The sequence below is a fragment of the Penaeus vannamei genome, chromosome 42 (assembly GCF_042767895.1).
Source record: "Penaeus vannamei isolate JL-2024 chromosome 42, ASM4276789v1, whole genome shotgun sequence".
NCBI classification, from domain to species: domain Eukaryota; kingdom Metazoa; phylum Arthropoda; class Malacostraca; order Decapoda; family Penaeidae; genus Penaeus; species Penaeus vannamei.
This window is the reverse complement of record NC_091590.1, coordinates 12,487,278-12,502,594: the sequence shown is the minus strand read 5'-3', so window position 1 is coordinate 12,502,594 and position 15,317 is coordinate 12,487,278. Positions and strand designations below refer to the sequence as shown.

Sequence of the window (15,317 nt, the reverse complement as noted above, 5' to 3'; positions counted from 1 at the left end):
AACTTGCCCAGGAAATTTGAAAATAAGACACGTTCTCTGTTAGTCCAATCAAGTCTATCATGAGTTAAATTAAGGATTTTCTTACCAAGGGAATTAGTAAATTGTACTCATACATAGACCTTGGACGCCGCCGTGTAACAATTAGTAGTGACCTCACCTCTCAAGGATAATCCTCGCTTGATGTGGCTGCTATTAAGGGCATCCAGTCAGGTAAGTGTGGCATTTCCAGTCTTCCAATGAAGATATGAGTGTCCCATGCCCTACAGTATTATAATAAGAGCAATAATAATGCACTAGTATAGGATAATCAAAATACAATGAAAAATTATGCAATATATTTATACAAATGTAATTTTGCAGTATAATGTGCACCAAGAAATATAACCACTATTTTGTATTTTATCTGGACGTCAAGCATGCAGTGAATTTATCATAAAAAAGATATCAAATAATTCAACATGCTCTTTCTCCACAATCTGGTCTATTTAATTATAAAACAATGGATTCACAACCACATAGTAAGTTCTACTTGAAACTTGTCCAAGTAAAGAATAGTGTAGTGAGACTTTCGTCTACTTTACTAAGAGAATGTAAGAGTATGAAAATGACTTCAGTCAACTGGAAAAAAATATTTTATACAATGATGTACAATAGATCACTTATCTGCACACCTATATTATATGACACACAAATACAGGCTTCCACATTACCAATACACTATGTGATCATGTACCTTACCTATCATGATATGCAAAACTTTGAATAATGCTATGACTGAACATTTCAGTGTACTAATGAAAACATTCTAATACCATAATTCTGTCCTGGGAGCCAAGGTGAATACTCTTACATCATGCTTTGTAGAATTTTCTATTACTGTCATTATCCTACTTTCTACAAGCATGAACCCCATAAATGCATGTCACCTTAAAATTTCTTACTTGTATCTAATTCGGCTACTCTTCTTGGCTAGTGGCTGGAAACATGACTCATCGACAAAGCACAATCGATTTAGAAAACAAAATACTCTGGCTTCCTGAATTAGCCCACCTAATATTATCCCCATTTCAACAGTAACTTACAATCCCGAAATACAAGTATTATCAAGTATTTTTTTATTTTATCAAGTTCTGCATCTTGATGTAAAGTGCAATCACATACATATTAAAATAATGCCCTAATCAACAGTCATTAATTGTCTCCCCCACTTCCAGCCCCTTCCTCCTCAATATGGCTGCTATATGCACACCTCACACAGACTGTGTCTCCCCCGATGTGTACTCTTATTGTGCAAAACTCCAAACCCAGGTAATAATGCAGATGAACTATGCTGACTACTGGGGATTTGTGGGGTAATTGTACCTGTTGCTGTGTAAACTGAGGTATTTACAAAACCGCAACATTGGAAAAAAACACGAATGCCACATGTTCATAATACATTTTCATAAGTAAGTTCCAGAACTCCCTTTGATTTTTTTTTCATGAATTGACTAGTAGAAGAAATGCAATCAACCTAACCTACAAATGATGTCCGCTTGGACAAGCACTCTCTGCTTTTGAACTCTTATCACAACCGAATCCATGAAGCGGATGTTATTTGCATTAATATTTGTCACTGTATCATAGAGCATGTTCTGGTGTGACCAGAAAAAATGGAAGGATTTAAATGGTTACTGATATTTCAGTAATCACTGGTATCTTAATGCACTTCTGTAGGGATGAGCAAATTGCTGTATATCATGACCACAGTTTTGAAATTTTATAGAATTGGTTTCTCGTAAGTTAAATCAGGGAGAAAGAAAATTGTTTACATTGAAAATATTTTTGAGTTTATGAAACTCTTGATGAAGCAGTTGTTGATATACATGTACTGTAATAGAAGTAAAATGTAAATGAATAAAAATAAAAGTAGAAATAAAAATAAAACTGATTAACATACCATAAGCATATTTTATATGCTGGACAAGTAATTTCACTAGGTAAAAATCTACCCCTGTAAACTAATATCACAAATGGACCATTTGTCCCTAATATTTATATCATGAGGCTTGTGGAAATTGACAATTTGATCATAGTGTGTAGACAAGATAAGGCCAGAGAACATTTTTGAGTGAACGTATTTTTAGATACAATGTAACAAGTAAGTTAACATTGGTTTAAGTTGGAGATGAAAACTTAAAATATGGCACTTTAGCCGCTGAATTCATTTTAATGTAGGTCAACTTTCAAGTCTTGCAGGCTTGAGACCAGACCAATGCAAATAAGTAACTCTTAGGATTAAAATAAATAAATGATAATATTAACACATATTCCACTATATTACTGACCAATCAGTAATCAAATATAAAATATTTGCATGAACCTGGGATGGATGTAAACAAATGGGGGAAAAGTGGTATTTCAGCTAGCCAAGTTGCGTAGTGACTCCAGTTTCAACTCGCTATCTTGAACCATCAAAGTTAGATGGGCATATGAATGTGTGGACGTATCTGTGTGTGCATATGCACATGTCCGTGTGTGAGTGGCAATGGGGCATGGGCATCTGTGTATCTATGTGTGCATACTGCATGTTTTTCTTTTTTTCTGGAAGGGAGAGGCATTCTAAATCCTTTTCTAAAGGAATGTTCAGTAGAATTCCCTGCAAAAATTATGGAATGTATAATTTCCTTTGAGAAAGACTTGCTTCTTTATGAAATGCATGCCTATCACATGAAATGAGGTGAATTGTCAATAATAATGAGTTTCTTGATAATGAAGATACATATTGGAATTAATGGTGCTTCACTTATCTGGTGATATAAACTAGGAGGCAAAACAAATCCACAAATATCTTCTAGAATTTTCCTGACACAGCTCAATCATTTTAATGATAAGCCACATCTCTCAGACATTCATTTCTGATTAGTCATTGCCTGTAAAAGTGGTTTTCAAAGGTGTAATATTCTGTCTGAAATCACTCTTGTCATGGTTTCTTAGTGCCTCATATGCATGCTGAAGCTGAATGGCTGCCACTGGATGGGATGAAGAAGGCAGCAGAGTACACTCTCGCTCCAATACACTTGCCAGTCCTTCTAGGAGCTCTCCAAATCCATAAGACAGGGCAGCTCTACGTACGCGGTTTAATTCCTTTAAAAATCCCAAAACAGTTGATACTATCTTATTATGAATTATATCTGCATTTTATATGAAAAATACACATCTCACACTTAGGAGTTCTCATTACTTGTATAGAACTCAAAATTAGTTCAAATACACATATTAATTCATATCATCAGTTCTTATTACTTGACAATTTAATAGCAAAGGTCTGTAGTACTTATAAGGTACTTGAGCATAACTGTAAAACTGTTATTTTAGTTATGCCAATAGCTACTCTGTATATACCAGATTCCAACTTTACTCAGTTTGCAAAATCTCCTTGGCCATAAAAATAAATAAATTGAGCCAATATGCCTAGATTAATATGAATCTACATGCTGCATCTATTACACATTGTGATTTATGTGTAATAAATTTATCAGAATAATCCTTTTTCATATATCAACCTGCAAGGAACTACTTACCTTGTAAAAACTCTGTGTTTTATCTGGGAGTTTTCGAGCATGACGAAGGATTTTCTGTATATCTGATTGTAAGCCACCTTGTCGTACCCAGACCACACAATTAAGTGCATAACTTTTCTCTTCTTGAATCTTTAGAGAAAAAAGTAATATTGCTCATTAAATTCATCCATCTTTTACCCTGATTTTTTTTTGGTGGGTGATTTTTACTGCAAATTCCACATCCTACAGTCAATAAAGTATACAAGAACATTCATAAAAATATAAAATGTTTCTATATTAAATGATGCACTCATTGTATGAATGTATTGCATTATTACATAACTATCGTTTTGGTGACACTGAAAGTTTACCTAGAAACTCAATAAAACTAAAATCTGCAAAAATTATGTTACCTTTAACGGAAAAGGTGTAGAAGATTCATTTGGTCCATATGGATTTGTAGGCAAGAGTGAAGCAGGTCCAAGATTAGATAATTTCCCCATCCATGGAATAACATCATTGCCTGTGTAAAAAAAAAAAAAAGAAAGAAAAAAAAAAAAAGATATTTGAAAAACCTAACAATAACTTGAATTAAATATTGACACTATATAATCATTCTGCTACTTACAGTTGTTTGTAATGTCTTTTAGTCAGTTTTAGAATATCTATTAACACTGTCAGAATACAAATAAAAAATTTGAGAGTAACCTGGGACAAAAATTGATAGCATTAAGTTTGACTTCTTTTTGTTGTCCGCCCATGAATACAGAATGCCGTACCAGTTGTCGCCAACCTGACACAAAGCCACTGTGTTTTCTCTCTGTAAGATTAGTAAAATCAGAATACTTACCAGATCAATCTGTATTCATATTCATAAATAACTAAAGAGGTGTTAATTCAAATGAAGAAGCTTAAAATACCCTTAAAGTTGTTGATTTGACAGTTCTTTACATTTAAGACATATATATATATATATATATATATATATATATATATATATATATATATATATATATATATATATATATATAATCAAGCAACGTATAGTAAAGACATCAGAAAGAAGATAAAAAAAAAAAAAAAGTTTTCATCATTACATGCCTTAAGCCCACCATGAAGCAAGACACAAAAAGACGGTATTTTCCCCTCGTCATTTCCACTTTCATCATCACTTCCACCATCAGCCTTGGGTAGCATCACCATGTCACCTGAACAGAGAAGATTGCATAATATTAATATAATATATCCAAATGAGGAATAATGAATGTAATTTTCACAAAACTTACTTCATACTATTTCAGCTTCAAATGTAAGATTTTTGCAGTGATGTGCAAATTTTACTGTTACTAATATGCAGTACTTCATGCAAGAAACTCATCCTAAAAAAAAAAACATATATGTAGTCTACATAATAATAATAATAATAACAATAATAATATTAATAATAATATTAATATCAATAATAATAATATTCGTAATAATAATAATAATAATATTCGTAATAATAATAATAATAATAATAACAATAATAATGATAATAATAACAACAGTAACAACAAAAATGATGAGTTGGAGGTTTAAAATAATAACAATAGTAACAATAACAATGATAATAATAACATTATTACTAATACTATTAATAATAATTACAATACTAATTATAACAATTATAATAATAGCTTGCACCTTAGCTCAAAATTTCTCAGTATTAAAATTCTTTACATACAGACATATCACATTGAGATTTTACTCTCTTTTATAAAACCATCATTTTATGTTGTTGTAAACTGCATATATTACATACTATATGGCAACTAACCTTTTGTGGAAAGAGGAAGCACAAGATGTCTGGAGAAGGCAGGAGGCGAAGAAACATCTCCTGTGTTCAGAAATCCAAGCACCTGGATGGCAGAATCTACACTCACACGGATCACTTCAAAATCATGGTGACGGCAGTAAGGCTTGAATGTAAGGACCATAAGTAAATAAAGATTGTTTCAAAGATTTTACCATTCTCTTTCTGTTGTAGCTGTGCTTTTAACTAAGTAAGTATTACACATATTACAGTCTTCAAATGTTTAGGATGAATTATATTCCAGATTACATAATATTCAGATATGAGGAAGTGTGAGTAAAGGCTATGGATATACCTGAGGTGGAGGTGACAGGGTAATGGGAGCAGACAAGTTCCCACAGTGAAGAGTTCCAGAGTACGAGGAGAAGTTGTTCTTAATCAGCTGGTCAAATAATTCTGATACTGACTGGAAAAAAACAGAGTACAACCAGAAGTAGCATCACTTAAAAATGGGGTGTATTTTCACTAAAAAATTTGTCTTCACTTTGTCCTATGCTCATGTATTTATTCACCCTATATCCCTTATGATGATAATATTCTTTTCTGATTGAAATAAACAGGATAGTAATTCATACCTTTTTGCTTAATCCACCTTCTGGAATAAGAATATCACCTTCACCATTCAACTCAATTAGACGCTGATATAAAGGTTTTGAAGTCTGAAACCAAAGAATACAGCAAGAAACACTGATAAACCAAGCAAAGATGAACTACTATTTTTCTTAATCCTATTGTTCTTCTGAGTTAAACTAAACTAATTCCTTTCTCGTTGAACATACAAGAAGCATAAATGGTAATGCTCTTATACTACTAGAAAACAATGAGTTACACATAATTCAATCAATCTCTCCACCAAAAATTTGTATCATTCTAAGGACTCTGAATCCTGTTCCGGATAATTCAGCAAACTATACCTGGAAGCCTGGTTCACTTGGGTTGGCAATGCAAACAATGTTGAGTTTTGCAGGAAACGGGAAGGGCAAAGGGAACTGAGCTGCTCCTCGGGAATGGGGAGACATCAAAGACTTCTGCATGGCATGCTGCCCTATTCCAGCATTACCATCAGTAACCAAAACAATCTAAGAGAAAGATGTACCAATTAAGGGATATACAAAAAAAAATGCACTCCATATCAGCAACAGTAAGAAGTGAGAAGCACAGGCAAAAAGTCCCTTGGTTACCTGACAAGGAGTTCCATTCCCCCACTCCTCCAGGATATGCTGAGCTGCACCAACCAGCCCAACATCAATGCTCGTTTTATCTCCTTCTTCTACCAGATTCAGGGCATTTTTTATGGATTCAAAATCCCTTGTAAAGGGCATAAGGATTTTGCACACAGATGAAAAAGAAATCTGGAAAAAAAAGTGTAAGAAATCAGCATCAGATAATTATCTTAATATTAATAAAATTATATATAAAAATTATTTTCTTCAGTTATCCAACCATTAGAATAAATTAACAAATTTGACCCTTACCAAGCAGGCAAATTCTAATTTACAGTGTTGGGCAAAGTGATCAAGAAGACTGTGACATCCATGGGCGGCAAGGTCCTTCCTCAGTTCTAATCTTTCTACTTCTTCATTTTGGCTGGGAGTTGATACGTCTACACTCCGGCTCATAGAAAGTGACACATCTAAAAGGATTACTGTTGGCATCTTCTATGCATATATAAATCTGAATAGATGAGGAAAGAGACATCATATTAGAAATACATCTGCTAGTAGCTATTTGGGACGAAACAGCATGATAAGCAAATTGAACAAAATTATACTGATTCTTTTATGCCAAATGATTATGGTTACCGTACATCTACTTAGCCAATACCAGACAGGCTCAAAAATCCTTCCTGATATGCATTGCGCATGAAAAAAAAAATCCGTATTTCATGTCAATGAAAACACTTAATGTTATGAATATGTTTTGATCCAATTAATAGTATCTATTGTATAGTACCCTTATTCCATGAAAGTACAGTTCTTATCATAATTCCATCTTCATGATAAAAATTCAAACTGAAGCATGCTGATTGTCATAACTCCTAATTCCTATGAAAATGTATTCTTTACATTCATTCATTATAACCATGACATAAATACTGCTTGAGTCAAACTGCCACTTTTAAAAATATTTCAATTCCCCTTGATGTGTGATACAAAATCTCCATTGTCAATAAAAGGTCATGCATACATACTATAAGTAAAAATCTTGTGGGTCTCTATGATATGGGGTCATGTTTTAAGAACAGGGACCTATGTTAGGCTCTACCTATCTCAATGACCATGTCTATTAAACCTTGCTCTAGTGTAATTGGAAAGGTTATGTCCATGATACTAGTCTAGATTCCTGCTAGACAATGTTCTTGTTGGGTTATATAATGTATTGGTTGATACTGCTCTCCCTGATACTTCCCAACCTGTGAGACCAGGTTCAAGTCCTAGTCAGCGGGTGTATTTAAATTTCTATATAAAATGCATAAATGTATTCTTCTATCTTATAGCAAGTGACCAAGTTTACATGCTTATTTCCAATTTCACTACATATCTTCAATGTGAGCAGAGTAATCACTGAATTATGTGCTAAATTTGGGGAATCAACAAACAAGATTCTTACGGTGTTTCAAAAGTTATGAAAGTTTGAGAAGAGTATAATGTCAAAAGAGGACAAGAAAAGGTAAACGTAACCTACAATAATCATCAGGATCATTTCATCACCATCAAAGAAGTTCCTGATATCAGAAAGCCACTTGGATCATATCAGATACATCACTACCAAATCTGTGCCTAGGCACTTAGCCCATCACCTTCATTTCAAGGAGGATCACTGGTGCCTGGAGTTGGCTCTAAGGCTATAAATCTAGAGACCAAAAGGTAGTCTTCCCAGCAGAAAAAAAAACAACAATCTCCAGAACCCAAGAAGGTAATGCAGGTCAAGACTCCTAGGGAAAGCTTGGTCTTTATGTGCATGATGAATTCATCCCTCAAAGTCAGACAATTAATGATGAGTTTTACTATAAAGCTCTAAGGAGTCTGAAGGACAACCTGAACAGTGGCATGATAGCCAATGAGTCCTCTATCATAAGAATGCATTCACTATGTACTGAAACCATGTTTTTAAGCTGTAACAGCACACTTGTCACTCCCTAACCTCCTATGCACCATATCTGGTTCTCCTTCCCCAAGCTCACTGTCTTAACACTGAAATGATTACAAATGAAACATGATACACTCAAAAGAGGGACTACAAGGTAGCATTTTCAAAATGGTAGAGATACAGAGAGCATGTTTGCCTGCAATAGGTGAATATTCAGGATGGTGGCCAAATTTAAATAAAAATATGGTTTTTGCTCTTCATCCGTATAGTACTGGAACATTTATATCAAAAGCAAAACAGTCAGAACTGCAAATAGGGAAACAGCCTCTGCTGATAGGAGGGGCTGTGTGGCAAGGCTGCCTCTTGTTTATATTTCTCTTCTATTATATATACTGAGGCTATGATGAGAGGGGCTCTGGATTCTGTGGAAGATAGTGTAAAGACGAGGAAGAGTGCTTCAAGCCATAGGTTTGCAAGTGATCAGGCAATCCTTGCAAGCACAGAGGAGGATTTACAAGTGAAGACATCTTTGTCAGAAGTAGTAGAAAGATATGAACATAAACAGCTAGAGAAAAGTCATGAAGACCTGAAAAGAAAAATAAGAGATGAATGTGATGATAAATGGTGAGAGACTTGGGTAATACATGAAAACAAATACTTTAGGAGCCTTTTTTGTGAAGATGAGAGGAGTAGAAGGGATATTTGAACAAGTATTGTCATGGCAAAGATTATTCTTTCAAATGAAGGGGCTTGTAACTATAAGTATAAGTATGAAAAGGATGTAAAAGTGTTTGGTTTGGAGTGTGCTATCATATGTATGTAAACATGGGAACTGACCAAGAGAAAAATAAGTAATCTTGAGGCCTGTGAAATGTGGTTTTGGAGAAAGATGTTAGAAATTAGTTGGACAGATCAATTGTGCAATGAAGAAATGCTAAAAATAACAAGGGAAAGGAGGAAACTTCATGAAGACCTTCAGTTAAAGATAAAGGAAATGGCTTACACATACTTAAAACATGAGAGTCTCTTAAAAAGTGAAGGAAAGTTGCCAAGAAGGAAGGAAGAGGAAGACCAAGAAAAGCCATGTTGGATATGGTGATCTCTAAGGAAGTTTCATTCACTTTAAGAAAAAAAAGTACAAGACAGTTTATTATGACCTGCAATGCAATCTACTAAAAAATTGGAATATTTTAATTTGAAAATATGATGTGATTAGGATCATTCTGATTTCAAAATCTGATGTGATTAGGACAGATAAAGCTTAAGTAATTTTAAAAAAATGATATCTCTCTTCTTTTGAGGTATACCATATTCAGTTTTAAGGATTTTTGTGCAGAACAGATACCACTTAGATACTTCAAATCTGTGATTAAGAATTAAATAGCAGTTTAGCCACAAGACCACAAATGTCAAAAGTATATCTTTTTAGTTTCAAAAACAATTCAGCCTCCTGCAAGACTTCCTTATGAACACAGCACATCCTGCTTAGCACAACCACTTAGTTAACAGAATTTACACACTTTATGCACATTCACAGCCCATAAAATCAACTCTGTAACCCAACAAAGGAGAAGATATTTCCGATATTTCATACAGCAACATTCATAAACCATGTGAATGCTGTCAGATAAGAGGAATAGCCCATTTGGCTACAAGCTATACTGTCGAGGTACTTCCTGACACGAAACGAAAAACAAAAAACTACTTGCGGGAATATATATTCTGATATTCTGACCTTTCTCCATCTGAGGACGACCTTATGCTCATACAGTATATGTACATATAATTTGAACATGTGTCAATATTATCCAAACATCTATTCCTTTAAACAAAAAACATACTCATCTATTCAATCTATTACGGAAAAGGATTAGTAATTATTCGCAAAACCTACACAGTACTCAGACACAAAGCCCTTGCCCCATCCGCATAGTTCACACACGTAAACAACTTCGGTGTTTACCCCAAGCAGTCGAACCGCAGTGTTGTTATCCTCTCAAGGGTATTAGTCGCATAAAAAGCCCTCTTTCCCTTGAAATTATATTATCGTCACTATCATTATCATTGTTGATCTATTATCATTATTATTATCATTATCATTATCCGAGTTATCATCATCGTACTTGTTGTCATTATCATCATCATCATTATTACCATCATCATTATTTTCATTATTATTATTATTATTATTATTATTATTATTATTATTATTATTATTATTATTATTATTATTATTATTATTATTATTATCATTACTATTATTATTATCATCATCATTATTGGTGTTATTATAATAATAATGATTATTACTATTATTATCATTATTAGTGTCATTGTTATTATTTTTATTATTATCATTATTAGCATTATTAGCATCATTATTATTGTTGTTGTCATAATTGTTATGATAATGACTAATTGTCATTGTTATTATTATCATTATTTTTATTATCATTATTACCATTATTATTAGTATCATTATTATTATCATTATTATTATTATTATTATCATTATTATCATCACCATTATCAATATTATCATTATTTGTATTACTAGTACTATTATTACTATTATTGTTATTATTATCGTTATTATCATTATCATTATTGTTATTACCATTATTATTATCACCATCATCATCATTATCATTATCCCATTATCGTCAATACTATTATCATTGTTATTATTATAATCATTTTAAGATTACCATCGTTGTCATTGTATTATCATAATCATCATCATTATTTTTGTTTATTTTTATAATCAACAGTGTCATTATTATAATTAGTATCATTAACATTATCATCATTGTTGTTATTACTTTTATTCTTGTTATTATTATCATCATCATTGCCACTGTCATTGATATTATCATTTTTATTATAATAATGATTATTTTTTATGATGATGATGATTATTATAATTATCATTATTATCATAGTTATTAATATTCTTATTATTATTATTATGGTTAGCTTATTATTACTATCGTAATTATTAGCATTATAATCATCATTGTTGTTATTTTTATTTTCATTATTGTCATTAATGTTCTTATTATCATTGTTATTGATTCTGCTGCTGCTATTGTTATTGTTATTGTTATGAAAATTATCATTGTTATTATTATTGTTGTTATTATTGCTATTGTTATCACTGTCATTATTGTTATTATTATTGTTATTATCATTATTATTCCTATAGTTATTATCATCATTGTCATTGTTATTTTCATAGTTATTGTTGTTGTTATCATAATAATCATTTTCATGATTATCTTCAGCATTATTATTATTATTATGACCATGACTATTGTCACTATTACTATTATCATTATTATTGTTATTGTTATATTAATAATAAAAATGATAATTATTATTATTATCATCACCATCATTTTTATTGATTATATTATTATTATTATTATTATTATTATTATTATTATTATTATTATTATTATTACTGTTATCATTATTACTGTTATTATTATTATTATGATTATTATTATTATTATTATCACTACTATTATCGTTACTATTATTATCATAATTTTATTTCTTTTAGTTGTTATTATGGTTATGTTCACCATTACTATTGTTATTATTATTATCATTACCATCAACATAATTATTATCATTATTATTATTATTGTCATCATTAATATCATAATTTTTATTTCATTGTCATTATCAATTCCATCATCATAACTTTTGTTGCCACAATCATTATTATTACTAATGATATCAATATCATAACTATTAGAGGTAGCAACAGTAATCTTCATCATTTTTAAGATTATCGTTATACTCAATGTTATCATCGTTCTTATTATCATCATTATCAGTATTTTTTTAATCATCATTATTACTATCACTTTCCTCATCCTTAACAGCCCGACAAAATGTCATCCAGAGGCACGATAACGAAAATTCTTAACACGTTTCTTCGATGGATTCTTAACTCTAGAGGAATTTTTGGACGACGCTGGAATCTGGACTTGCTGAAGCTCTTACAAGCGGTCAGAAGTCTGTCAAGACTTTATCGCAAAGTATCCTGCGAATCTAATATTTTGAGGAAGGATGACACAGCTTTTCTTAGGCCACTGGAGAGGGGGTGGGCAATGAGGTAATAAAAGTGGGCGGAGTGAAGAGCGACAGGATGGCATTAAGAGCAGTCATCAAAGCAGTTATGTTTTCTAGTAAAACCTGAATGACACAATCTGTACATTTTTTGGAAAAACCTGAATGACACAATATGTACAACTTTCGGGAAACTGAATGACATAATATACACCAATTACATTTATCCCATTAACAATAACGATGAAGAAAATTAAGAAAACTGCTATAGAAATTAGTTTACTAATTCAGCCTTTTTACTGAATGCCGTTTTATATTTAATCTTGTTTTCAATTTGAAACATACCAAAATAAAATAAATAGGGTGTGTTCCAATGTGTATGAGAGGGGGGGGGGGTGAGAGTAATCCATCTGGAAGCCAAGGGGACACCAGCCTGGAAGAGTTTGAGAACCAATGGCCATGCCCAAGGTCTGGAAAATTGTCTCTAGACCTTAGCATACCCTACATGTGGTATGATGTCGCGTGTGGTTGGAGACCGACGGAGATTATCAAAAGTATCGACCTTGAGTGCATTTGACACTTTTGTTTCCGCTGTTCTTCTGGGACTACAAGATAAGGGTCACGTTGCTGCAGAGGAAAGGATTGCACAAACACAAACGAACAGTTAACGTAGGAATGCCCGAGTAACACCTACGGTGGGAAGGAGGCTGACGGTCTGTGTGCTTGGTATGGAAAAGAAGGTCCTGATAGACGTACTGACAGTCCTTCGCGACCTCTCGTTTCTTTGACCCCCGTTTGCAGGAATAATTCAGTCTGTTTTCTTCTTCTTTTGTTGAATGTGTTCGATTATAGTCCCCGAGAACTAAAATAATGCCCCGGGTTAGCTGTTGGCCATCGATAAATGTTTGGAAGTAGGAGTAGATATAGCAGCTTGGGAAGATGCCGTAACTGCCAATAACACGGCACTACATCCCTACTAAATGAATCACCAATGCAGCCAGCTGACTTTCATTCAACTGTAACATGATATATAATGGAATTGTTTGAAGGTTTGCAATTAAAACAAATATGAGTAAGAATGGATATCTTCACAGCGCAGGACATGTATTAGACCGTTTTCAATTATATCTTCATCAGATATGCATATGTATTATTTTTACTTTTGATGAAGATGTAACTGAAACTGGCCAAATAAATCTCGAGCTGTGAAGATTTCTTTTTCATTTATACCTTTTATTTACATTTGTCGCATCCATCCCAGTTGATTGCTTTATCGACCTTGAAACTGATAAATCCTAGACTTGATCATAAAAGTATTGAAAAATTGGTTCAACATAATCTGTTCTATATTGGAGAACAAATTCCAAAGACAATTTACATGCATATCTTAATCCTCGCACATGATACGGTTATAACTCTTGTAAAGTTTACTTAAAAAAATCTAACAGACGTAGACCAATAAGTACTAAATACCATGAGATATTATCAAAGAATAGCTTCTTTATGTTACCTAGGAACTGCGGTATGAATACTTCTCGAATTATACACACATAACCAGACCTAACACAACCTCTAGAAAATGACAAAGAACAATAGAGAAGAATAAGCAGCTGAGTGGTGAGTCTACACTGCACGGCCCTACTCGTAACATATTTGAATGTACAATGATCAGTAATACTGCACTAATACTCTCTCAATGACAGAATGGCTATAGCGTATCGCATTACTTTCGGCCGGTTTGTTGAATTTATGCGAGGCCTAACCCAATGAATATTCATTTTAGGGATATGCAAATACACAGAAATGAATGTATATCTATGTGTCTAGATATACACATCTACCTGCCAGATAGATAAATAGATGCATATCCACCGGATAGATATACAAATAAGCATTTATTTCTATATATATGCATGTCCGTACATTTGAATATTCATAGGGTCGGGCCTCGCACAATTTTGATAAATTGGCCACGTATCTCAACTTTTTTTTTTTTTCTTTTTAATAGCTTCTTGTATCTCCGTCTGAACTAAAGGTTAAGTAAATACTGTATTGAAACGAGAGTTATTAAACGTAATGTATTATAAAATATAACGCCCAGTGTTGTGTAGATAGGATAATGCGGATAGTCAGTACTGAAGTAAACAATATAGTCATTTCATATAATAGTGATCATGATGATAATCATGATTGTCATTATGATAATGATGATATTGATAACAATGATAGTCGTAGTAATAGCAATAATGATGATAATGATAATAGTCATAATAATGATAATGATAACAATGATAATGATAATAATAATAATGATAATGAAAATGGTGATAATGATAATAATAATGATAATGAAAATGGTGATAATGATAATAAAAAATAATAATGATAATGATAATAATAATAGTTATAATGATAATAATAATAGTAATAATGATAATAATAATAGTAATAATGATAATAATAACGAAAATGATAATGTTAATAACCATCATTATTATAATGATAATGATAATAATTATGGTAATAATAATAATAAGGATAATGATAATAATGACAGTGATAACAATAATGACCAGGATGATGAAAATGGTAACAGTAGAAATGATAGTAGGTATTATGATAATATTAATGATAATAATGATAATGATGATAATATTGTTATCATTATTATTATCATGATAATGATGATGATGATGATGATAATGATAATGATAAAGATAATAATGATAAAGATAATAATGATAATAATA

The 15,317-nt window shown here is 32.1% G+C and overlaps 1 protein-coding gene across 2 annotated transcripts in view; it reads right to left on the bottom strand.

The window, feature by feature from the left end:
* Nucleotides 1-320: 320 nt before the first annotated feature.
* LOC113810152 (integrator complex subunit 14) overlaps nt 321-15,317 on the bottom strand; it is a 24,118-nt gene continuing 9,121 nt past the window's right edge. Inside the window, exons 1-12 of one of the 2 annotated variants that reach the window (XM_027361853.2) lie at nt 10,382-10,468; nt 6,873-7,071; nt 6,579-6,749; nt 6,312-6,476; nt 5,973-6,056; nt 5,693-5,803; nt 5,362-5,503; nt 4,644-4,750; nt 4,251-4,362; nt 3,956-4,065; nt 3,564-3,692; nt 321-3,126 (exon numbers count right to left, since the gene is read on the bottom strand). In XM_027361853.2, coding sequence (XP_027217654.1) covers nt 2,902-3,126; nt 3,564-3,692; nt 3,956-4,065; nt 4,251-4,362; nt 4,644-4,750; nt 5,362-5,503; nt 5,693-5,803; nt 5,973-6,056; nt 6,312-6,476; nt 6,579-6,749; nt 6,873-7,052 — 1,536 coding nt within the window. In that variant the 5' untranslated portion in view covers nt 7,053-7,071; nt 10,382-10,468 and the 3' untranslated portion in view covers nt 321-2,901. Of the gene's footprint in view, nt 3,127-3,563; nt 3,693-3,955; nt 4,066-4,250; nt 4,363-4,643; nt 4,751-5,361; nt 5,504-5,692; nt 5,804-5,972; nt 6,057-6,311; nt 6,477-6,578; nt 6,750-6,872; nt 7,072-10,381; nt 10,469-15,317 lie in introns of those variants that run through there. The other variant, XM_070118638.1, reaches the window with a different exon arrangement.